Source organism: Crotalus tigris, unplaced genomic scaffold (assembly GCF_016545835.1).
Source record: "Crotalus tigris isolate CLP2741 ecotype Arizona unplaced genomic scaffold, ASM1654583v1 scf7180000018103.2265978, whole genome shotgun sequence".
In the NCBI taxonomy this organism is placed as follows: Eukaryota; Metazoa; Chordata; class Lepidosauria; order Squamata; family Viperidae; genus Crotalus; species Crotalus tigris.
Window position 1 is genome coordinate 785866 of NW_024096824.1, and position 26881 is coordinate 812746.

The 26881-nt window shown below is 37.7% G+C and overlaps 1 protein-coding gene and 1 long non-coding RNA gene across 3 annotated transcripts in view; one reads left to right on the forward strand and one right to left on the reverse strand.

Moving 5' to 3' along the window:
• Positions 1 to 3859, forward strand: part of SLC1A3 (solute carrier family 1 member 3) — a 35338-nt gene extending 31479 nt beyond the window's left edge. For both annotated transcript variants that reach the window (XM_039347906.1, XM_039347907.1), the window contains exon 10: positions 1351 to 3859. In XM_039347906.1, the coding sequence (XP_039203840.1) occupies positions 1351 to 1555 (205 nt within the window). In that variant the 3' untranslated portion in view covers positions 1556 to 3859. The remainder of the gene's footprint in view (positions 1 to 1350) is intronic.
• An 18253-nt stretch (positions 3860 to 22112) lies between these two features.
• Positions 22113 to 26881, reverse strand: part of LOC120310028 — a 30268-nt gene continuing 25499 nt past the window's right edge. The window contains exon 2 of the long non-coding RNA XR_005557249.1: positions 22113 to 22275. This is a non-coding gene — a long non-coding RNA (uncharacterized LOC120310028). The remainder of the gene's footprint in view (positions 22276 to 26881) is intronic.

Here is a 26881-nt window from a genome sequence, read left to right on the forward strand (position 1 = left end):
TAGACTAAAGATACTAGTAAAAATTAAATTTATAAGTCATTGTAGTTCCTTTCCTGAAGAAATGTATTGGGTCTCTTTGAAACAATACCCGATTACATTGCATACAAATTGCATACAAATGTCAAACTGTCATCTTATATAAAAAGACTAGAATAAGATACTGATGAAGATTTGAAGGTGAAGATTCATTCTCCGAGCTTGTGGGTTGGTTTACAAATGTTTCATTACCAGGCGAGGTAACATCTTCAGTAGAGTTTAGGGGATGTCGGTGTCAGTGTTCTTCTGTTTATAAGGGCTTCATATAGTCAGTAGGTCTTGTAATGAACTTAAATTCCCCTAAACTCCACTGAAGATGTTACTTAGCCTGGTAATGAAACATTCGGAAGTCAACCCACAAACTCAGAGAACAAACCTTCACCCTCAGTCCTACACCCAAGCTACAGATATTCACCACTACTGACGAAGATTTTTTTGAGCAGAAATATGGAAGTTATTCAGTCTCTGATCACCTTCCAAGCTGTAGTTTTTTAAAAGATGCATTATTCAGATAGTCTTATCAGTCATCGTATTTTAACATGCAAATCTTATATAATAATAATAGTAATAATAATAATAATAATAATAATAATAATAAAGTTGGAAGGGACCTTGGAGGTCATCTAGTCCAACCCCCTGTTCAAGCAGGAAACCCTGTACCATTTCAGACAAATGGTTGTCCAGTCTCTTCTTAAAAACTTCCACTGTTGGAGCATTCACAGCTTCTGGAGGCAAGTTGTTCCACTGGTTAATTGTTCTAATTGTCAGGAAATTTCTCCTTAGTGCTAGGTTGCTTCTCTCTTTAGTTTCCATCCATTGCTTCCTGTCTTCCCTTCAGGTGCTTTGGAAAATAACTTGACTTCCTCTTCTTTGTGGCAATCCCTGAGATACTGGAACACTGCTATCATGTCCCCCCTCACCCTTCTCTTCATTAGACCAGACATTTGCCTGTTATTTGTTTCTTAATGAACCCTTTCAAATGCTGCAACTTGTGGCCAGTTAGTTTGAATCTCCTTGTGCAAGAAGGAAAAGGCCCAAAAGACAACATGAATGTTACAAAATACCTATGTGCTGTTCCTTCTTGGAACTGATATTTAATTTTTTAAATATGGCTCTTATTTCGTTTCACTATTTTTTTCCCATCGATCCTGTAACATTTTCTCATTACTTCTGTGCAAACATTGAAGCAAATGTTATTATACTATAGATGTAATTTGAATGAAAGAATGTGGACTTGTGTTATATCTTCTAGTGAAAGCTTTCATTGTGTTGGTAAATAATGACTGGTTTACATAAATTGAACGTATTTCCTAGGGATCGTCTGCGTACTACTACCAACGTTTTGGGAGACTCCATTGGCGCAGGAATTGTCGAACACTTATCACGCCATGAGTTACGGAACAAAGATGCTGAAATGGGTAACTCCGTGATAGAGGAGAATGAAATGAAGAAGCCTTACCAGCTGATTTCACAAGAGAATGAGAATGAAAAGCCCTTAGACAGTGAAACCAAGATGTAAGGTAGAGGAAAGTTGAGACAAAGCAACTAGAGTTATGGAAAATGTACAGTTTCTTTGGTCCTTCTTCTTGTTCCTCATTTCTTCTTGTACTCTCAAAGCACTGAAAAGGTTTAAGGATGAACTAGATATTATGAGAGACGGAGTGTGTGACATGCCCCTCTGCCTTGTGATAGCTAGGTTTGAGCAATCAACAACAGCAGGCTGTTGCTCCATATGCCTCGCCTTGTTCTTTCCAGTACGGAAAGCCAGAGGAGGACAAAGCAAAGCACAGTATTGTTATGTTTCATGTTATGTTTACCTAGACATACTTTGTCTGGCCTGATACCTTCCTGATGTGAGACTACAACTCTCAGAATTCTTAGGAAACATGCAGCAGACATGCTGGTTAGAATTCTGGAAGTCATAATCCACTACATCTGTGTGACATCTGGCTGGAAAAAGCCTGCACAATTTGTGCAGGAGAAATGATGGGATCAGTGCACATTTTTCAAAATTGGTGAAAATATCCCAAATTGTTGGCACCTGTGATATAGAGCTACGTGCCATTAAAAAAATATAGGAATTACACAAAGTGATATGCAACATTTTAATGGGTGGTAAATGTTTTATCAAATTACCAAGCTTATTCAAGAATATATATATTTCTTTATCCTGTTAATGTGATCTCACTTAATATAAGCTGAAACAGCAAAACAGAAGAAATCCTGAAAGAGGCTTCATTTGTTCAAATTGCTACATGTTCCTAGCACCATCAAGTCACCTTTGACATTTAATGCTATTTCTAGAGAAATTAATAGCAAATTTTGATTTCTTTTTAAAAACAATAGTTTATTTCATTACTGTTAGAATGGCACAAATATGAATACATTTTTTTCTAAAGGATGAAATAAGTGGATAGTATTTCCCACAGGTTATTATATTTATGAATTAAGCAAAAACTACTAATTCTTATTTTCATTTCTAACCAATGGGATATTTTAGTATCAGAAAGAGGCTCATGCTTCTTGGTACTGTGCACCTTCAAATCCCATTGATTTTGTATATCACAAACCTGCAAATACCTCTGTGTATGTGTAACATTATGACTCTCTTTTAGATTATAGTATTTAGTGCAAATACTGCTACTCATACATACTGTTTTTTTTCCAGGATCAGAGATCAGATGCACACACATAAAAACATATGCACTTTTGAACAGGAAATTCATCTTAGTTGCTTCTTTGCCATGGACATATTGAATTATTGCTATCACAGCAATTCTGATGTCATTATTTGATCAAACAGCTGTAAATATTCTGCTGATTTAATCTAGTGAGGTTTAGATAAATTATAACCCACCAATCATATATACAGTAGTTTTCAAAAAGTAACTGCTTTTGCTTCCTACAGAAACTGCTAATGTGGTGGTATTATAAAATGTTAGGCTCCAGAAAGATTAACATGGTTCATAAATTGTCCTGACTTAAATCTCAATCGACATTTGAATTTTCAGTAGGAGTTGAGATCCTCACTGATTTATATCCATGTGACATTTCCAATCAATTGTGTGAAATATAGTTTAGTCTGACATTAAGAATCCTGTTGAAGATCTTTAGCCCCCCCCCCCACACACACACATACCTTAAATTTACAGGAAATATAAACCAACTTTAAGCCAATGAGAATTTTTGGCAAAGATCATTATCATTGCAACTCTCCTGAAACATTCATTGAATTTAGCAACCTAAAGACCAAGATATGAATTCTAAAACACCCATATTTTAAAACCACACAAATGAAATACAAATTCCTTGTTTCCAGGCAGACGTTATGCACAGTGCTAAGCCATCATTACACAGATGAGCAAAAAGGTCTTGAAATAAAGAGGTAGCTCACGTAGAGGTGATCTGTTGTTATCAAACTAAGAAATAAATTGGGATTCTGTTTCTCTTAGCTTCTTGCTTGTTATACAGGAACTAGAGATTGTAGCTGAAAAGAAACACTATAATCTAGCAAAAAAAATGAGGGTTTGCTGTGATATATTTTATTTAATAATAGATTACAGGCTATTTTAAACTACAATTCTTGATTGCACATAAAGGCAAACCACCAGGTATCTGCTATTAAAAGAAAATTGGGCTTGGTTTATTCTTCCTTGTTGTGTAGGAATGATTCTCCCCAAGATTCTTTTTACTAGTTATGTAGTCCTCAACTTACAACCACAATTGAGCCCAAAATTTATGTTGCTAAGTGAGACATTTGTTAAGTGAGTTTTACCCCATTTTATGACTTTTCTTGTCACAGTTGCTATGTGAGTCACTACAGTTAGTAGCATGGTTGTTAAGTGAATCTGGCTTCCCCATTAACTTTGCTTGTCAGAAGATCACAAAAGGTGAACATATGACCCTGGGACACTGGAACCGTCATAAATATGAACTAGTTGCCAAGCATTCAAATTTGATCACATGACCATGGAGATGCTGCAATGGTTGTATGAAAAATGGTCATATGTCACTTTTCAGTGCCGTTGTAACTTTGAACGGTCACTAAACAAATGGTTGTAAAGTCGAGAACTACCTGTACTAATTCATGGTTTATACTATATGCAACTATAACTAGTATGAGTTTAAATTAAACTACTGCATTTAAATTGTCTGCCTATGTTTAAGCCTCTAGCAGGAACGATTTTAGAATCTCTGACACCATGTTAAATAGGAACATATAGATGAAATTCTAAACAGCAGTGTCTACAAATCATCTGTCAAGATTTGGCTACATTTGTGCTTTCATAGTGAAACTACAGAACCAAAAATGCTTTCCGGAAGATGAATCTTCCAAAATTTGGTTAAATGCATTTTTAAAAAAATACTTTTTAAGTTTTTTAACTTAAGTTTAAAGACCAAACTTTCTAGTCCACTACCACTTTCTCCATGTTAGCAGCATCCATCTGATAGACCCTGCTAACACAGGTAGGAGATGACTTTGTATAAAAGTAATATTAATGTGGTGCTTGATTATTTTTTATTAAGAAAAAGAGTATATAAAGAGAATTATGAAAACATTTAATAAATATTGAAAAATATAAAAGCCTTTTTTTAAAAGAAGAGGTCTTCGGGACTATGAAAGGACAGTTTTTTTAAAAAAAATTGGGATGAGATCATGATTTTTGTCTGTTTGAAGCTTGCTGTTTCACAGAACCCATTTATTTAAAAAAAATAAGATTTTTAAATTATATTTTACATGCATGGTCAGAGGAGTCAGGAAGGAAAGCTTTATGCAAGCAGAATAATCTCTGCAATGGGATGCTTGAAGGAAGGGATTAACCGTTGGAATCTGATTCCAAAACCATTATTCCCCATTTCTGCTAGCCAGGAATAATGGGAAAGTCCCACATTTGAAACAGTCTGACTTCATAAGATGGTGTAAATATAAACATATATTGGTTGTATAGTCTGTTGGAACAGTATTTTAATAGCATTTTTGTAAAATAAGGCTGAGTTATTCCTTAGAGCTGCCAATTTGATATTCAAGGTTCATTCATTTGATCCCTACATAATAAGAACTACCGAAAGCTACAAGTGTGTTTCATCCAGGCTAATTCTCAGAATTCTACAGTTATGCCCTGATTTTTTGTTATTTTTATTTTTTACAAAATGGATATTACACATAAAACTTGACCTTACCCAGTTTAAGCTAAGATAGCTGGCATTATTTATGGGGGGAAAAGACATTTTCAAGGTTCAATCTCACAATTAGATTCAGAGCCACCAAGCGTTACAGACAAATCTAGGCAGATTAAAAGAGAGATGATTTGCAATAGAATTCTCAGATTCATTGCTGAAATCTTAAGTAAAATGCTGGTATAAGAGAAAAGATTTAGGTTTCTGAGTTTTGACCATCAAATGTGGGGATGATATTTCTATTTAATCCAGGCTTATAGCAGACCAACTCATTTTTCATCACCTACTATTCAGAGTTTACAGTAGACCTTTACTATACATCCCCTTCCCTTTATAAGCTAGTATAGTAAACACTACATAGGAATCAGCTCCCTTGTGCTTTTCTAATCTCTCAGTTTCTATTCATTTTGCCTACTTATGGAACAATTTCCAACGGAAGTAGTTTACAAATGAACAGCCTGTTCATTGTGGCTAGTGAAGAGTCTTTCCTCGCTAAGTAGGTTTAACATAAGCTGCCTACCTGGGCTGTGAAAATCCCGACAATCAAAAGACAACAGCAAAGAATTGGAATGTTGTATAATTTATTTTCATTGTGGATTTTTATAACCCAGATCCAGTAATCCTAATATGAACCACAAACCACTCACAAGCCTGTATTTCCACTAGGTGCCCCTTGTCATGTTTCAGGCCAAGGATGGACAATTAATTTCCCAAAGGGACCCCAGTAGGCTGGGACTAACCAATAGGTCTGTGGAAGGGCCTATCCAATAGGACTGTGAAAATGCGTAGGCTCACACACATATACATAAAAGTCACCCTCAAAATAAAAGCAATGCAGTTGTATTGCGTGCATGGAATACGCTTATTTATATTTGATTTCTAATTTCCCATTGACTTCATTTGGGCTGAACAGGCACAGCCAAAGGGCCAGATGATGGTCACTTGACTGAAATGATATAGGTTCTCCTGCTTGAGCAGGGGGCTGGATTAGAAGACCTCCAAGATCCCTTCCGGCTCTATTTTATTCTAAGATGTGGCCCAGAGGCCATAAAGTGCCTAGATCTGTTCCAGATTCCATATTACAAATGCAGAATGAGACTGTCCCACATGACAGCGATAATGCCCTTTCTAGGGGTAAAAGCCCCACCCTAAATTCTTGCTGTTGCTTAATGGCTCTTTTTGAGGGACATTGTCAAACTGATAAAACACCAAAAGGGCTGGCCTGAAGTTTCTGAAACACAATGAGGATTATCTTAAAAGTGTGACAGGTGAATTAAACCCTGCAAAGATTTAACATTTCAGATTGTGAAGTGGAATTGTTGAGGTTGTAGTGACAGTCTCTGAATGGTGGAAGTAGGTAGGCAGGGTTTTGGAGACTCACTTAGCTTCCCCTTTGAAAAAGAATAGGAATTAACTCAGTGTATCTGATGGTGTTTAAAGTAACGCAAAGCTCTTATGTAATTTCTGACTGAATGCAGTAAATGGATGTGCCTTTTTTAATTATTTGTTTCTTGTTTGCGCTAACAAAAAGAAAACCTAGATTAGAGGCAGGTGTTTTCTGAAATGTAACTAGAGATATTTTTATAGCAGTACTGTAATGTGTACAAAGTTAATATTAAATTGTATGGAATAACTTTTACTATGGTTTGCTTTTGAATGGATACTATTTTTGGAAAGTGGCTGAAAAAAATATTCATGTAAAGGGCTATCATTCCATGCTCTCAGTTTAGGAGAAAATGGTGTTACAAAGTATGACAGTTCTTTAACTGCTTTTTTAATACTAACTGTTTCGTACAGAAATCATGAGCCATAGAATATTCTCTCTTTTGTGCCTATTCTGAGTTGGCAATTGATGCACCCAGGGTGTGGCTTGAGAAATATTACTTTGTAGGTGTATTTTCAATTAAAAAGCAAATAGTTTTACATTATTTTGTTTTGAACAGTGTGGTCTTTTTCTCCCCAGGGAATAATGAGTCTTGAGATGTGCTAGAATCTACACACTTGCTCACACTTGCAATAGCTATTAACTACACATATTGGCCTCGGTCCTAAGAAAGCTTACCCAGAAATAAACTCCAGTTTATCCAGGAAAGATGAAGATGGGCTTTGTCAACTGATTGCTATATTTCTACAGGGTTGTTTTTTGGAGAGCAAAAATCATTTAGTATTGCAGTTTTCCAAGATGCTTTCTTTCAACTTCAATGTTACCCTCATCATAATTCTACAAAATCCAGACAGCAGAAAAGAGTTGTTTAGATCTATCCAGGGAAATACTACTTGTCCAGGTTTTTGCAGCCAGATAAGAGAAGACAAGGTGAAATACTGTGATATATGTTAACTTATTCTAAACTTTATTGTGTGATATCTGCCATTCCTCTTTCCATATGCATACACAATCAGACATAACTTTATATGTGTACATTAGAAAAAGAGAAGGAGACAATTTGTATTGCATGCTAAGCCAAGGTGAAACAATTAACCATGATTTTACTCGTGATTTGGTTTTAGCCTACTTATGACCATGATCCTACATGTGTTCCAAGGAGTTAATCTATCATTAATTTTTTCTTTCAGTCTCTGGACAGAATCAGTAACTGAAACTATTTCAGGTGCAGTAGTATCTTCATTTCTCTAGTTCTATTTTCAAATCCTCTGGTATTGGTGGGCTGCAAGGAAATGGAAACACGAAGGGTGTAGAGAGAGAGGAAACCCAAAGGTTGTAGAGAGAGGCTGATTTCATATGACATGATTCCAACTTGATTAAGTTAAGCTCATCCCTATGAATGGGGGAGAGGAAGTGTCACCCTATCACCTACCATGGAATTGGCATAGATTCCGGAATGGCCAAAAACTGCAACCAGACATGGATTGTTACATCTTTTGGCATGGATTCAAGAATAAATCTCTTAACTATGATTTACACTAAGCTAGATACTGCATGTGAACATGTCTCAAATGTATTTATTGCATTATTCTGGGAAAATGAATCCCATATATATAATATTGAAAGGAATGTCTTGCCTTCTATTAGCACAGAACCCTATTTCTCACCGTAGTCCATAATAATAATGCTCTATTTTCATTCCAATATTTTATCAGAGAACACATGGAAAAAGATCTAGATTTTGTAGATTGCGCTAGATTTACAGTGATTCTCAACCTTTCTAATGCCGTGACCCCATAATACAGTTCCCCATGTTGTGGTGACCCCCAAGTGGGTGTGGCCACCAATAAGAGGGAGTAGGACAGCTAGGGAAAAAGGAAAAAATGGCGGACAGCATGGTTTGGTGACCCCCGTGAAATGGTCATTCGACCCCAAATGGAGTCCCGACCCACAGGTTGAGAACCACTGCGCTAGAAAAATCCTGATGACCACTAGGTGGCAACAACAATGCAGAAAGCTCTAGCTCAGGCATGTCAAACTCGCGACGTATCGTGACTTTTCCCCATTGCCAGCAATGGGGTGGGCACAGTTTTAGTATGATGCATCCGGCCCGTGGGCCAGCAGTTTGACATGCCTGCTCTAGCTCTTTGCTGTCATCTAATAATCATTTGAAAATCTGCAGGCCACATATGGCAACCCTACCATAAGATCTTCAGTTAGCCCATATAACAAGCCTTTCTACCCAGAGTTCTTTGGAAAGTGACTTCCTCCCAGGTTATGTCCCAGTGAGTGTAATGCAAATATTCTATCAATATGCAGTGTCTGAGTTGAATCTGATCTTGGTGATAACATCCTTACTGTTTTCTTAACAAATGTTTTGCTACTTTCTTCTTCCAGGTTGATTTTTCAAATCTAGCTTGATGGTGATGAAATATAAACTCGGTTGCTGGCTTTTACATAATATTAATATCTCAAAGTTTATTAGATGTTAGGAAATATTAAATTAGTTAAGTACTAACAATATTATTAACTCTGGTATTAAAGCTTCTGCAGTATTGTATTCTAGTAAAGCTAGAGTGTGCCCAAATGTATTGCATTACAACAAATGTCATTTTTGCTGACTGGAATTGTCACCACATCACATCTGAAAGAAATAATAAAGTAGTCTCCCTTAAGAATAGTGATAGATAACTTTCAAGATAATCTGCTATTTGTATATATGAAAGAATAGAGGACTCATTCTAGGACTAGAAGGACTCCTGGAGTCCACAAATTATAACATTCTGTTCTTTCAACTTTCTTGCCGAATAGCATATATTCACTGTGTTTGCAGAAGCATTGAATCCTGTTCATCCAACTTGTCTTCTTACAAAATAGCAATAGCAATACCACTTAGAATGATACATTGCTGCATAGTTCTTTATAGCCTCTCTAATATTTTTACAGAGTCAGCATATTGCCCCCAACAATCTGGGGGCTCATTTTACTGACCTCAGAAGGATGGAAGGCTGAGTCAACCTTGAGCTGGTTAGAATCAAACTCCCGGCAGTAAGCAGTGAGTTAGCCTGCAATAGTGCATTCTAACCACTGCACCATGCCACCACAGCACTATAGGAAGTAGCTATTATTCCTATAGGTTTCAGAACTTTTTATAGCTTGCTTCCTTAAAACAAGGAAAAGCAAATTCAAAGGAAGTGATTTTAGTGCGACATATTCTGAAGTATATTTTCATACAAAGAAACATATCTTGGAATTGATGGTTGCAGTAGTTGCAGTACAGACAAATTCATGCCAGCTTAAATCAGAACTAAGCCAACAATTCAGAGTTCTCAATGAAGAACATCAAAAACACTTTGTTGTTCTGTACACACCCCCAAGCTCCCCAATCGGTGCTAATTTTATTCATATTGACTGCATTCACTCGACACATTGAACCCAGTTATTGAGACAACCCATTTTCTGGATTCATAAAGTATATTGAAACATAAATGCTGAACTTGCACCACAGCCTGATGCACAAAAAACAAGGTTAGAATTAATCAAACATATCGTGCAAATCCAACTGCTGGGTCTTTGTCTTATTTCCCTAAGTGTGTTGCATGTATATACTCTTTTTTCTCCTGTCTTTATTCTAGTTTATTTGCCACTCCAATCTTGAAAGTCTAAATGGTGTTCATTATACAATAAGTATTAAGTTCATTTACTTTCCCCAGGTCAAGCTCATTTCATTAACTTCATATTAGAACTGTATTGTTTGTGATTCTACAATTTCATTTCCTTATGGTATGCACAGAAAACTTGAAGGAAAAATAGAGAGTTTAAACTGAGTGGAGAATGGAACTTATTCATTAGGCTGTGTCTCCTGCCCAACCTGTTTATGTGCATCTGGAGAACTGAATCAACATGGATTCTTCTTATCACTTTCAAGTAACTGCTATTGTTTCTCGCCTGTCAAGAAAACTGGAGAGAAAACTAGAATTCTGGGGCTTGAATCTTTATCCTGTCGGATATGTAGAATACAGGCACTCTCCTATATATACATGGAACTTCAAAACATCCCAGAATGCTGAAGAAATAAGAAGGAGAGGAACATTGTACTAAGTGAACAATACCAGGGCCCGAATTTTATACATCAAATTTAATAATTAATTTTGCCAACACTGAGTGTCATGGGACATGTTTCAACATAGTTGTCATGGTTCTGATAGATGAAACCCATCAAAAGAACTTTGGGGCAAAATTCTTCCTTAAAGAACATTTATTCGGGAAACAAAGTACATAGTTGAACCCAAAACTAAATTCCCTTCCCCCGGATACAAAGTAACAAAGTACAATTCCCACCCCTAATAAACTGTCATAAAACACATTCCCCAATTAGCTTCAAGCATGGGCTTTCTCCTAGGTCTTCAGCCTGCCAAAATGTTATCAGCTCGTCCTTGAGTTTCCATGGCAGCATTATATTATGGCTAGCTGAGCTTACATCCCAAACCCCCCCCCCCCCACTGCACCTGAATTCTAAAAGTAAAGAAAAGCATGTTAAAGGAGAAGAAGAAATGGCTGCATTTTCATCAATTGTCAGAGCAGGAACATCCAGTGTTAGCAGTGTTGACAGTAGTTCTATTAAAGAACACGTGATGCTTTTACCATTTTAGATGAATCAGAGCAGTGCACCTTTTGACAAGGAATACTATTAAAGTGGTTGCCTAAATTATCCTTTAAATGTAATATAAAAAATTAAATTAATTGTAATATACACCTTTTTAATTGCCTCACTACAACAGAGGTTCATCCCCATTAAACAGATTAATATTTTAAATCATTTGTGTCAAGTTGAAACCCGTAATTGTTTTGTACTCAAAATTCCACATTCAATTTCTGGAATGCTAAATATGGATGCAAACAAGTGGTAACATATATATAGAGTATTCAATTAACCTTTGTGTAATTACATACATACATATTTTTTAAAGTCTGGTCTAAGAAAGACCAGAGGGAATTTAAATCTTAATTTCAAATTACACAAACCTTCAGAGAACTTTTCATAAGCATCTGGTAAGCTGTACATTTATTTTACATGATTAGGGTTCCTTGTTATTTATAAAATTTATAGCTTACTTTAGGCAGATTTTTAAATTGGTTAAGATTATGAATATTATATAAGTAGTTGGCAAAATCATTTTCATGAAAATAACCACTGAGAGTTGCCAGATTACAGTAGGATTAGAAATAAAATCAGGACAGCTATTGGCCCAGAATGGTATAGGGTCTTCTGCTTGAGCAGGAGATTGGACTAGACCACCAAGTTCTCTTCCAACCTTACTAGTCTATGTTCTGCATTCTTTATAAAATCCATAGGTAAAAAGCAACCACTTCCAATTAACCTAGAAGACAACTTATTGATATCTGAAGTTGGTCCCAGCAGAAGAGGGATAGAATGCTCCGGATCAGAAGGTGGCAAGATTTTTGTGGTCGGCAACCAGTAGGCAATTGTGAAGTGAGAGGTGTTATATTGGGCATGTGGACAGGGACACAGTTTTCCAGGGTGTATTTCCTGTGGTTTGGCAGGGAATCTGGGGTTGCTTTAAGCCTATTTTGGAAAATACACTGCAGTTGATGAGTGTTTCGTAACTCAGTGGTTGAAATTTGCTGCCAATTAATGCAACTGTTCCCAGAAGATCTGAGGGACTCAAAATGGATTAAGGACTCTTTTCCTCTGCTTGACTGTCTTTTTGCTAGAAACAAAAACTCAGTTATAGAAGCACCAGGGGAAAAAAAAGCAGCCTTTCATCTATTATGAAAACTAGGCTGTCTAGCTATTCTTTTAAAACAGCATTAACGTAGGTTGGTTACTGCTGAAAAGAAAATTGGAAGTGCCAGGAGCTAAAACTGTTAGAATGGTTTCACTCAAAGCATGAACTTCACTACAAATCACACCATTTGGTCAATAAATTATGCAGCTAAAAAAAATCAACAAAACTATTTTTATTTGCCCTAGTTCACATGGAAATAGAAAGGGTCTACCTGCATTACATTTACTGATCCTATGTATTACATGTGGATGAGGCTGCATCCAGGTATTTGTGAACAAAAGTTATAATTAACTTAATTAGCACAGAGGCTCACATACACACAGACTGACACTGCATTCTGAACTATCCAGCTCTATTAGTAAACTTGGGGGGGGGGGTATCCTTCTTGTTTGAATGCATGAAAGGCTGTTAAATATCATTTTTTCCTTCCAGAAAGAATTCCTTCCTTTGCCTGCAAGACCATTATTTTCTCCAACTTTCTCTAGAAAGAGATGTTAGTTCACTCAAGTGCAACATAAGCAGACAAATTCTCACTGTGCAATTCCAGTTAACTTAAAACAATAGACCAGATAGTCAGAAGACTAAATATAAAAACTTGGCTCCTACTTCCGACAGACTTATCCATTGAATGTTTTTTGTGAAATAATAAAAATAAACATTGAATACCATTTTCTAAGGAGTCTTAGGTTGTGAGAAATACCCTAACAAACAATGCTGTATGGAAAATATATGTCCTGGAAAATATGTTCTAATCATCTTCAAAATGTAAACATATTGACTAGGGAGGAAGAGAGGGGGAGAGAGGCTAGTGTAAATGCAGTTGGATTGTAGACTTTGTGTACAAACAGTAGGAACAGTTTCACTGAAGCTCTCATCCAAAATATCACTGATGTAATGAATGCTTCAATAGCAATAACACTCAGACTTATATACGGCTTCACAGTGCTTTATAACCCTCTCTAACCGGTTTACAGTGTCAGTATATTGCAGTCTGGATCCTCATTTTTATCCTGATGAGAAACAGTTGTAGTTTTATTGATAAAGAGAATATTTGTAGCTCTGGGTTGAAATGAGGGCTCCTTAGTGTTCTTTGAGCTTGGTTATTTTCTTGTAGACATTTCATCACCCAAACTAGATAACTTCATAATGAGCGCTGATGTTGCTACCTATTTTGGATCATGAAACATCTGCAAGAAAGCAACCAAGCTCGGAGAGCACCAAGGACCCCTATATTTGCTTAGATTATACATAGAAAGTTGAACATAATAAAAGCATTGTTCATTTATTGATTTCTGATTTAATCCTGCTTTTGGCATGATCACTGCAAGAGACTATAAAAATTAGGGTTAAGATGAAAAGATGAGGATTGCACAATGCCATCAAAGAGAAGGAGAAGTTTCCAGGATACAGTCATTCTACCTGTTAAACAGTTAAGCTCCCAAATGTTGCCCTTTTCCCAGCATACTGTACAGGACTCGGTAATTTTAATGTTTGAACAGGATTCTTATATGGAAGCTCAAAGACATAAGGAGAAACTTATTCAAAAATTGTGTAACATATAAGGGAAAGATAAAGGAGGGAATTAATTCATGTGGGGGGGGGAATCAAATACAAAGCTAGCAAAGTGTTGTTAGAGTTTTTTTTTAACTTTCAAAAAAATCCAGAATGAAATGTGTACTCCAAGCACTGAGAATTCCCAGCTCATTCAATTGCTCATTCTATGCAATTGCTCACTGCAATAGGAAAGTAGAATATGCTTCTGCCAAACACTTAGTCAGTGCCTCTTTCAGGTTTTTTTGTATTATGAGTTCCTTTCAGTGAACTAAAAACAATAATCAAGTCAAGTTGATTCTGGGAAACTTGGAGATTTTTCAACAATGTACCAAAATGATTTGCCATTGAACTATCATTATAAATCACACAGAACATAAAAAGACCTCACAACAGAGTAGCACAGCACAGTATACAAAAAGGTGAATGTGTGGCTGTTTCATACAAGACACTCAAGTCATTATTTACTTCACTATGGCTTGTCAAACAAACCACAGTTGTTTGGGATTTGGGATCACAATCATGCAACCATACCTGCAGTGATGCAGTGTAGGATTTCTCTGGCTTTTTTGTTCTGAAGAATTTTAAGGTCCATGGTGTGTTGCTCATCCAGGTTTTTGAAAACCGTAGACTGGCATGCAGCAGGACAACACTGGATCCAATTCTCTTGTTTTTACAAAACTAGTAGTCTGACCTATGGTGTGCCACGTGCTGTTCAATATCTACATGATACCACATGGATATCATCCAGAACTTTGAACTGGGTTGCCTTTAATAGACTGGTTACGCATAGCAACAATTCTCCTTATTATCCAGTTCAAGGAAGTAATGGGCACATTTGAATACTACCCAAGTTTAATAATTGGATGGATGAGGAAGAACAGACTGAAATTAAATCCAAACAAGATGGAAATGTATTCAATTAACAGGAAATGAGAATTATAATTGGGACTACACTTCCCTGATATGACAAGTCTCCAGCTTGGGAGTGTTTTTTAATTCTTAGCTATCCCTAGAATGACAAATGACATCTGTAGCAAGGGGAAAGTTTACACAATGAAATGTAGTCAACATAGGGCCCTTTCCTGAACCAATTATTATTGGTGCCAGTTAGCCTTGGTTCCATCTTGCCTTATTACTACAACCAGTTACATGCGGGCTTCCCTTGAGAAATAGTCTGGAAGTCACAACTGGCCACCAGTTGCTTACCAAACATTATTTAAGTGCTTGTATTGACCTTCCAAGCCCTGAATTGCTTAAATCTTATCTAACAGCCTCTCCAGTCCAACCATTAGGAATGCAGATGAGGCTGAATGATCAGGAGTATCTGTATGATGAGCAGAGAGAGAGACTTCTCTTTCACTGCTCTGAGAATGCACAGCCTCACAAGTGGTGATTGACCCCTATTCTCTTAGCATTTAAAAACCTTCTGAGGATGCATTTTTCTGGTCATTAATTATTAATTTATTGCAGTACTAGAAGGATGCTAGGAAACATCTCAATGTTAGCAAAACACTTAAAATGCAAACATGATTGTTTTGCCTTTAAGAAAGTATGCACCATTTGAACAGGAAGATGGATATATGTGGAATAAATAAAATTAAATACTGCAAATCCCTATGGCAAACAATGGAATAAATACATATTTAACCAAATTAACCTTTTTTTAAAAAAAAATCCCAATGATCACTATTAACAATATTATAATTGCTTTGATAAGAGACTAGTAGAATGACCCTTTTAAAAATGTTGAATTGTGTGCAAGTGGTATTGTAGAAATAAGGCATATAAGAAGATCTATAAGAAATATGCAATGTAACCTTCAGTAATTAAAATATTACATGCTTATACTTAAGCATTATTAAGCATGACATTGAAAATTACCCTCCCCTCCTGTTTAACATCTACATAAAACTGTAGAATAAGGTCATTTATTGGGGTTGGATATCATTAATATACAGATACCACTGAACTATACATCTCTACTCTGAGCTGCACAGGTGAAGCTATCAAGGTCCTAACTCATTGTCTGGGTCTAGATGGAAAGGAACAATCTTTGATCCAATGCTGACGTGTCTGACTGGCTGTTTTGGTAAACAGCGTTCTAGGGTTCTGGAAGGCTCTTTAGACCTGGCTCTCTTCCCATGTCTGGAGCTAGTAAAGTTCCTGTCATGTTATTTCTATTATTATGGTTGCTTCTTTTGAGGCTGCTACCATTTGTTCTGTTCTCTTGTTAGGGAGGAGGAGACGGAGGAGGAAGAAATAATAATAATAATAATAATAATAATAATAATATAAAAAACAACAACTGGAGCATCACTTGAACACCATTGGCATTGACAAATTTGCTATTAGTCAATTGCAAAAGGTGGCCTTACTAAGAACTGCTTCCATCCTGCGACGATACCTGTAATACCATCAAACATCCACATCTGCCTATCCCAGGTCCTGGGTAAGGACTCGATAGGTAGACAAAATGCCAAATCCAGTCTGAACATCTGGCTGACTGTGCGATGATCCATAATAATAATAATAATAATAATAATACTGGAAATAATAAAGCAACAAATAACAGCTATAGCCAGGAAAATCAGTAGATATGAAGCTCGAATTGCAAACTATAGGCAGAACCTCCAATTTCAATCCAATCAGAAACGTTTCTACCAATCCATCAATGGAGAAACTGCAAGGAATCAGTCAGTACCTGACAAGGAAGAAACAGTGCAGTTCTGGAAGCAGATATGGGATAACCCAAAGAAATACAACAAGGATGCGGCTTGGTTAAAAGAGGTGGATGCAAATAAAACAGAAGTTGAAATGAAAGAACTAGTAATAACAACAAAAATGGTAGAAAAAAGAGCAAAGAAAATCAAAAATTGGTCAGCACCAGGTGAAGATGAACTGCATGGGTTTTGGTTGAAACATCTAACTGTTATACACCCACTCATTGCCAAGCAGTTCAACAATATACTACAAGGAGGAGAAATTGAAAAGTGGCTAACAACTGGGAAAACCTACCTAATAATGAAAAATCCAGCAAAAGGGGCAACACCAGGTAACTACAGGCCAATTACCTGCTTACCAACAACTTTCAAATTACTAACTGGTGTGGTAGCTGATGCAGTACAACAGCATCTAGTTGAAAACAATCTCTTTCCACCTGAGCAGAAAGGAAACCGCCCCAATAGCAGAGGAACAAAAGATCAACTCCTAATAGACAAAATGATCTTGGAAAACTGCAAGAGAAGGAAGACCAACCTGAATGTGGCATGGATTGACTACAAAAAGGCATTTGACTCTCTGCCACATGATGGATAATCAAGTGCCTAGAAATAACAGGAGTAGTAGAAACATCAGAAAATTTGTGCAAAATCGATGGCACAATGGAAGACACAGTTGCAGATCAATGGTGAAAGCTGGGAGAGGTTAATATCAAGAGAGGAATATTTCAAAGAGATTCATTATCACCATTACTATTTGTTATTGCACTGTTTCCTCTGTCAACAATACTGAATAACTCAGGACATGGCTATCAAACATCAAAAACATCTGCCAGACTATCCCACCTCCTTTACATGGATGATCTGAAGCTGTATGGAAAAACATCATCTGAAATAGAATCGCTGCTCAACACTGTCCGTATATATAGCCAAGATATTGTAATGGAGTTTTTGTGGACTTGGACAAATGTGCCACACTTACTATCAAACAAGGAAAAATAGTGAAAACTGAAGGAATCAAGATGCCCCACGAAAATAACATTAAGAGTCTGGATGAGGAAGAATACTACAAATACTTGGGTATCCTTCAAGCTGACAACATCAAGCACACTGAAGTCAAGAAAAAGATTAGAGGTGAATACATCAAGAGAGTGAAGAAGATCTTAAAATCCAAACTCAATGGAGGAAATACCATAAAGGCAATCAACACCTGGGCAATCCCAGTCATTAGGTACACAGCTGGAATAGTGGACTGGACTCAAGCAGAACTAAAAGCAATGGATAGGCAGACCAGAAAAATAATGACAATGAATCATGCCCTTCATCCACGCAGTGACATTGATAGACTTTATCTACCAAGGCAAATAGGTGGGCGTGGAATGCTACAAGTACATCAGATGGTTGAAGAAGAAAAAATGGCTTTGGAAGAATATCTGAAGAACAATGATGAAGATGCACTGAAATTAGTATATCAGGAAGGCTTACTAACTACTGGAGAGACCAAACTGGCCTACAAGAAAGACCAAATGAAGAACAGAATAGAGGCATGGGAAGACAAAGCACTACATGGCCAATACATGAAAAAAATAGCTGGGAAAGCAGATAATAATAAAACCTGGCAATGGCTAAGAGCAGGAAAATTGAAGAAAGAGACCGAGGGACTAATTCTGGCTGCACAAGACCAAGCCTTAAGGACAAATGCATACAAAGTCAAAATTGAGAAGACAGCAACAGACAGTAAGTGCCGCCTATGCAAAGAAGCTGAAGAAACAGTGGACCACTTGGTAAGCTGTTGCAAGAAGATTGCACAGACTGATTACAAGCAGCGGCATGACAAAGTAGCAACAATGGTGCATTGGAAGATCTGCAAAAAATATCATTTGCCTGTAAGCAAAAACTGGTGGGATCATAAAATAGAGAAAGTCATAGAAAATGATAAAATTAAACTGCTCTGGGACTTCAGAATTCAAACAGACAAGCACCTGCAACATAACACCCCAGACTTAACAATTGTCGATAAGAAAGACAAAAAAGTCTGGATAGTGGACGTGGCAGTGCCTGGAGATAGCAGAATAGAAGAGAAAGAACTGGAGAAGATAACAAAATACAAAGACCTACAAATAGAAATAGAAAGACTGTGGCAAAAGCAAGCAAGGGTAGTACCAATAGTCATAGGCTCCTTGGGTGCAATCCCAAAACAACTGGAGCACCACTTGAACACCATTGGCATTGACAAATTCGCTATTAGTCAATTGCAAAAGGCGGCCTTATTAGGAACTGCTTCCATCCTGCGACGATATCTGTAATACCATCAAACATCCACATCTGCCTATCCCAGGTCCTGGGTAAGGACTCGATAGGTAGACAAAATGCCAAATCCAGTCTGAACATCTGGCTGACTGTGCGATGAATGATAATAATAATAATAATAATATCAAAATACCAGGTATTTTGTGCATGAAGGATAGAGACGTGGATCTCTAGGTGAGGATGTCTGTGTGAGGGGGAAATGGTGTAATAGCAAGTGAATTGTGATGAAGTCATCATAAACATGCTGCAGCTTACATACTTCCATCAGACTTAACTGCTGTGTTTGATGGTTTTTCATCATGTATTTGTCACTTTGATGTGACAATTTCTTTGTGGGTAGAGACTGGTTGGAGAAAACGTGGGAATAGTCTGAGCCCCAGCTGCTGAAAGCCTTTGGTCTCTCCTCACAAAATCTTCTCAAACGTTGCCACTGAATTTCAAACTGAACATAAACATTCTTGAATGACCTAGATCAGGGGTCCCCAAACTTTCTGGGTTGGTGGCCCAGTGAGAGAGAGGGGGGCAAGTGCCTTGCATGCGCAAACATGAATGTGGCCACACGAGCATGCGTGTGCACAAACAGACCGCGAGCATGCACACCACACAAACGAGTCTGCGAACATGTGTTAGGCTCTCAGCAATGCCAGCGCCTGTGTGAGGCTTGCAGTACTGCCACCAGCCTCATGGCAATGCTACCACTGGTACGAGGATTGCACCCCCCCCCCCATGCATGAGGCTCATGCTGCGGCCTGCAGTGATGCTGCCACCAGCGTGAGGCTGGTGCTGCTGCTCCCACCACAGCCTGTCTGCCGCTTGCAGCACTGCCACCACCCAAAGTTTGTGGCAACGCCACCGCCCACACAATACTAGTGGTGCTGCCATTGCCTGTGCAACACTCGCAGGTATGGTGACATGAGGCAGGGTGAGCATGCAGGCCACGGTCCAATAGTGGGCAGCAGCCCATAGGCTGGGGATCTCTGACTAGATAATGGAGGTGCAGCTTTACAACCATTATGATTTAGCTCTCCAGGAGCATCCGGAAAGGAGAATTTCTGCTCATCCTCATAGGAATTATTTAGTGGGATCCCACAAGCTGTGTATTTATCTTGGGAGCTAATTGTCCTTGATATTCTGAGTTATGGTTAGGATATAAAAGAGTCTCCATGAAAAACCTATGAGAAACATAAAAGTAAGTTGAATGCAGTTGGAATTTATTGCAAGAAGTGCCTATGATACAAAAGAAGAGATATGAGTCAAGAATGACTGGGTGCTGAATGGATGAGGATCAAAGGCAAATATTAATGACCAATGGGAGGAGGGATGTTGAAGTGGCTTTGGACATATAAAGTAGCCTGGTCATATAAAGAGAATGAAAGAGCTGAATCATAGGACACCAAAGAAGAAGAAGTGGTCAGGAAGAAGAAAACCAAGAAAATTGTGTGTGGTGTACATGAGATCCTGAAATAGATGGGGATCAGCAGTTTAAAGAACAAAAGACAATGGTTGAAGTTTCGTATGGATATGGTTGAAACAAGGATGGATTGCAAAGATGAAAAAGGCATTGAATGTTATTGTAGATGGTGCTGGTGTAAAACTAAATTTAGCTACATTTTCTTACTTGTTCTTATTTTATTGCTTTAATTTCTTCTGCAATTTCTTACTGATTTCAGCAAAAGGGAATTTCATGCTGCTGAATTTGTTTGTACAATCTCTAGAAAGAGATCTCTTGCTCAACTTTGACTAAGAAATCAGTTGTGTCCTTTTCAGAAGGAGACAAGTCTGTTACATCAATGATGCAAGTGGGAGTGGCCTCGAAGCTGGATTATTACAATGTGCTCTTCATAGGGTGATCCTTGAAGATACAGAAAATACAGCCAGCCAGATTTGATGGCTAAGACCAGATATCATGGTATTAGCCATCAAATCCAGCTGAGTGACCCTGGGTCAGTCACTCTTTCTCAGCCCAATTCACCTCACACAGTTGCTGTGGGAAAAATAGGAGGAGGAAACTATGCTGGATATGTTCGCTGCCCTTGAGTTGTATATAAACATAATAAAGGTGGGATACCTTTATCACAACCTTATCACAACCATATTGTGAAGTATGCGATGATACAACAGTAGTGGGTCTTATTCAAGATGACAATGAGGGTGCTTACCGCAAGGAGGTTGAGGGTTTGGTGAACTGGTATAAAAAAAAAACAGCCTAGTTTTAAACATTGTAAAAACCAAGGAGATCATTGTTAGTTTCAGAAAAGGCAGGCACAGCCACACTCCTCTGTGATTAATGATTCACCTGTGGAGATGGTTACCAGCATCAAATTCCTGGGTGTGCAGTTAATGAGTAGTCTGGCTTGGTCGCTCAACAGCGAGACATTGGTGAAGCAGGCACAGCAGTGCCTGCATTTTCTGCATCGCCTGAGAAAAGCACATCTTCCTTCTCCTGTCCTTACCACTTTCTACAGAGGGACGATCGAGAGCATCCTGTCATACAGCATCACAGTCTGGTTTGGAAGCATTACTGCTTCAGACAGGAAGGCGGTGCAGAATGTGGTGAGGATCGCAGAAAACATTATTTGCAGTTCCAGAACATAGCATATAAGTGTTGCTTGAGCAGGGTCCGCAAGATTGTCTGGGACACTACATATCCTCTTCACGACTTGTTTTCTTTGTTACCTTCTGGGAGGAGGCTTTATGGTATCCAAAGCAGAACATCCAGATTCAGTCATAGTTTTGTTCCATACACTATTAATCTTGTGAACTCTAAAGCTTCCTCTTTCCGTTATGTATTCAAGATGGACAGTGATTAATATATGTATGTTATTTATATGTAAGGGTGTAGGTTTATACAAATATTGTATATAGCATGTTTAAATGTATGTTATATGTGTGTACATGTTGAGAGCAACTAATTTTCATTTTTAATGTGCTAATGTGCTCACAGTAAAAATGAGAATAAAGATTCTCTCTCTCTCTCTCTCTCTCTCTCTCTCTCTCTCTCTCTCTCTCTCTCTATCTATCTATCTATCTACTATCTAGCTATCTTGGATGAGATTTTAAGTCTTTAAACAACCACATACATACTTGCCTTCCAAGACCAACATATGCTAGTTTACCATGATCTTTTGTTTCACTTTTACTTTTTGGAATTTTTTTAAAATACTTCAGTCCTCCATGTACTGTTTTATAATGATTCAGGATTTGCTTGCATTGCCTTTCTTCTGTTCTTCCTTGATTTCTGTATACCACCTTGACTTCTTATGGGAGTAGCCAGCATGCCAATATCCTAAATAAAAGAATAACCAAGTTAATTATGAAATAATTGGGAAGCCACTTGTCATAATTGGGAGTAAATGAAATGTTCCAATTCTATAAGGAAACTGCCCAGCATTTTCAGTTTAGTCAATTGATTTGCATTGTGTAGTTTTGACATCCCTCTGTAGTGGTGATTCTGCATGGATTTAAAATGGAACACAAGATGGAAAGTCACCCCAAATTTCTTGCACAAGAAATGTGGGGCTGATGAGAGCAAATCTCTTCAACTTGGTGAGAACAGGTGCTGTGTGTTCCCATCGGACTTTTGCTGCCTATTTATCGTCAGCTTTGGCCTCTGCATCTTTTCTAACCATGTCCGTGCCAAGCTGCGCAGTCATTCTGTGAGTTGCATGAATGAATGAACCAAATAAAAAGAGACCACCCATTAAGCCTTCATTTAACAGCTAAAGCAGGATGTAAAAAACACATTCCCGGAAGAATAAATGCCACTATAGTTCCTGTAAAGAGAGCAGGGAGACTTTGCCAAAGTTTTGTGCTTTCCCCCATCTGTGAGTATGGTACTGTATTGCAGCCTTAGTTGCTAGCAGCTATTAGCAAATCCCAGACAAATTTCCTAAAACTGCTTAGCGTCTACTGCCACCTTGTGGAAAATAGTCTTTTCTTTTATGCAAAACGAGCAGGATTTCAAAATTCGTGCATCACTATAATCCTGTTTATTTATGGTTTGTTTAACCCAATTTAGTGGGAAAATACAACTGACTGATTCACACAATATACTAAACCAAGATCAAACAACTGTGGCTGTTATGTCTTTTCTGTGACTGTTCCAGTACTTGCTTTTGTTGATGCTTCATTTTGAATATTGCTGCTTTTATTGTATTTTACTAAGATTTGATTTGTGCTTGGCCATGTAAGGAAAATGAATTATAAATGGTCACAAGAAATGCTATTTTGGTAATAGACTTAAAATCGCTGAATGCTGATCTTATATCATTTTCACATAGATAATATTTTGATAAAATGAACTTTTGAAGGACACACCAGTATCCCAGAATGAAAGGAAACAATTCTTCTGTTCCATTTTCTAGAATCTGTCTTAAAATAGAGGTTTCCTATTTAGTAGGTGATTATGATGACCACACAATTCTTCTCATGTAACCGATTTATATTTATGGTATTATTTGGATTCCTTTACATTTATAATATTCACATAAACATTCTTTTCACTATGGACCTCACTTAAATATGATGCCATTTCTTCCTGTCTTTTACATACTATCAAGCAGCCACTATAAACATTTAAAAGCAATTTGGGGTTTGGATTGGAAACTTGGTGTAAGTATTATAAGTTGAATTAAATCCTGTAATAATAGAAGCAAAACTATTCAAAGAGATATATGACCGTTCAAAAGTTATAACATTGTTTGTTGTATCAGTACATTCATTTTCAAATAAAACTAAAGTGACAGGAGTTGAAGACAGAAGCACTTTAGGTTCAAACTGAACACGGGATACAATGTCAAGAATAGTTGATATTCTTTTTGGGACAGTGGCACTTTTGCCAAACTGAGAGTATGTTGTGGATGCTCTCATCAAATGGATCCCATTGTTGATTTGTAACTTGTCTGCCACAAAACACCTAGAAGGCAAACGGATGGTTGTTCCCAGCTACACCTTCCGGTTGCTCAGAATACTTCCTGTCTTTCCAGCTAATCTTTGTGTCTTTCTTTTTGAGCAACAAAGACATTCCAGATAAAGCAGTAAGCGCAGTCATTTACAAACATTTACAACAGTTCATTTAGTGGTCACCAGGATGTAAAAAAGATGTTGAGACTCTAGAAAGAGTACAGAGAAGAGCAACAAAGATGATTAGGGGACTGGAGGCTAAAACATATAAGGAACGGTTGCTGGAATTGGGTATGTCTAGTTTAACGAAGAGAAGGACGAGGGGAGACATGATAGCAGTGTTCCAATATCTCAGGGGCTGCCACAAAGAAAAGGGAGTCAAGCTATTCTCCAAAGCACCTGAAGGCAGGACAAGAAGCAATGGATGGAAACTAATCAAGGAGAGAAGCAACCTAGAAATAAGGAGAAACTTCCTGACAGTTAGAACAATTAACCAGTGGAGCAACCTGCCTCCAGAAGTGGTGAATGCTCCAACACTGGAAGTCTTTAAGAAGAGACTGAACAGCCATTTGTCTGAAATGGTGTAGGGTTTCCTGCCTGAGCAGAGGGTTGGACTCGATGACCTCCAAGGTCCCTTCCAACTTTATTATTATTATTATTAGTGACCATTTGAAGTTGCCACGACACTGGAAAAAAGTGACTTTTGACGGTTGCTGTCTCCTGGGATCATTTGAGCCCCTTTTGCAACCTTCTGGCAGGCAGTTCAATGGGGAAGCCAGATTCACTTAATAACTGTATTACTAACTTGGCAACTGGAGTGATTCACTTAACAATGTGGCAAGAAAAGTCATAAAATGAGGCAAAGCTTACTTTTGCATTCTAAGAATTCTGTGGGTTTTACAGTGTTTTGATGCACTCTTGGAAATAAATAGAAGGTTAGACCCATGTTTTTAGCCAATATCTACTGATTTCAAAAATCTGAGCAGGGTTGCAGTGGCTGTAAGTGATGATGATGGCCATACCTTTGTACTATGGTAAAGAAAACTGCCTGGATGTATCCATGAAATTATTAGAAGTCTATCTTCATGGAAAGAAGATTTATAATCTTCCACCAGAATATGATTGCTGAAAAATATGCTATTTATACAATATTCACTATTATTCTGTTTATTGGTTTATATAAACATAGACACATGGCTCTATGTTTGTGGATCTACATGGAAATCATCAAACTATATCCTCATCAGTTGTGGTCATAAGTTGAGGACTACCTGTAGTCATATGATTTTCCACTTATCAACTGTGGCACATAACAAAGGAGTTGCTGTTCCCAGTTGTGGTCACTAAGCAAGGATTACCTGTAATTGTCTTTGATGATAGGACTGCCAGGACTTAAGAAATGTGTGATTTTTTGTCCAGTGTTGATACTCCTCTGTTGAATTTGACAGGTCTTTTGTTATTGTCCTGTCTATGGATATTTCCTTTCCATATTATACTAGTTAAAGTTATTCTTTTGCTATGCTTTGCTTAATAAAGCCTTCAAGCTTTTTCTTCATTTGTGTGCTTATGGCTTTCAAATCAAGAACTTCTTGCCCACATTTTTGTATGGCAAAACACCAGATTTATGGGCTGGTATCCTTATTTCACTGCTGTATCTTCATGGTGCTGAACACAGCCAAAATGCAACTTGCTCGTCAGTGGATGCTGTCATAGTTATGTTCTTAAATCATATTCGGTACTATTCCGACTGCTATTTTAAATTTTCTCCCCTTATCTCCACACAAAAGTTTATGTTGGACAATTGGTGTTTTTTTTAAGGTTAATAAAGCAACATGTGAAAGGTTAAAATTTGGGATCTTTGAATGGTGGTTAACTTGCATAGCTTCTGATCCACCAACCCCGGCGGCTGTACGGTCAGAAAAAGTTTTTGTTCCTCTCTCACAGTGCTGGAACTTGGAATTCCATCAAAATAGAACACGGAGAGATGCAGGACCAAGAAAAGGAAATATTATTATGCATAATTCATGAATGGTGAAATTTGCTGCTGTCATATTTCATACCAAGTTAGAAGGGTTTAGAGAGATGAAATCATGTGTTCTGTTCATTTGGTGACTGTTCAAAGTTGTAACACACAAAAAAGAGTCTTATTACCTTGCACTTACAACCGTTGGAGCATCCCCACAGTCATGTGATCAAAATTCAAGCGCTTGGCAACCTGCATGCATTTATGATGGCTGCAGCATTCTAAGGGTCACATGATCACTATTTGCAACCTTCCCAGCCAGGTTCTGACAAGCAAAGTCTGTGGAAGAAGTCAGATTCATTTAATGAATGTGTGATTCGTTTAACAACTGCAGTGATTTGCTTAATAATCATGGCAAAAAGAAAAAAGGATCGTAAAATCAGGCTGAACTCACTTAACAATCACCTTGCTTAGCTATGGAAATTCTGGTTTCAGTTGAGCTCATAAGTGGAGGATTACCTGTCTTAATCGTGAGGGCCCTTTGCTACCCCTGAATTCAAGGATACACTTCATATAGACCAGCTCCTAAGCAGCAAGCATAGAAGACAACTATGGCTCTCCTATCTGGCTTGTGATTTTCCTGAATGAATCCATTTCAGTTTCCCTGCTGTGTAAAGCAGAATGCTGAACGAAGACTGTGAGGTTCTCCTTCTGCTCTTATAACCTTACTACTCACTACTACTATTACTACTACTACTACTTAATGAAACACCCTCCAATAAATTCTCTTTATATATTTTATTAGATAAAGCAATGTATTCTTAACAAAACATTCTCTAATCCAGGGGTCCCCAACTGGTCTGCACAAACAAGCAAAGCCCCATCTGTGGGATGCAGACAGCACACAAAACCACGCCCCCCTCCGGTCTGCGGAAAAAATCTCTTTCCACGTAACCAGTCCCTGATGCCCAAAAGGTTGGGGACCTCTGCTCTAATCTAACTTTTGCAGTACCAAGGTTTTTTTGTT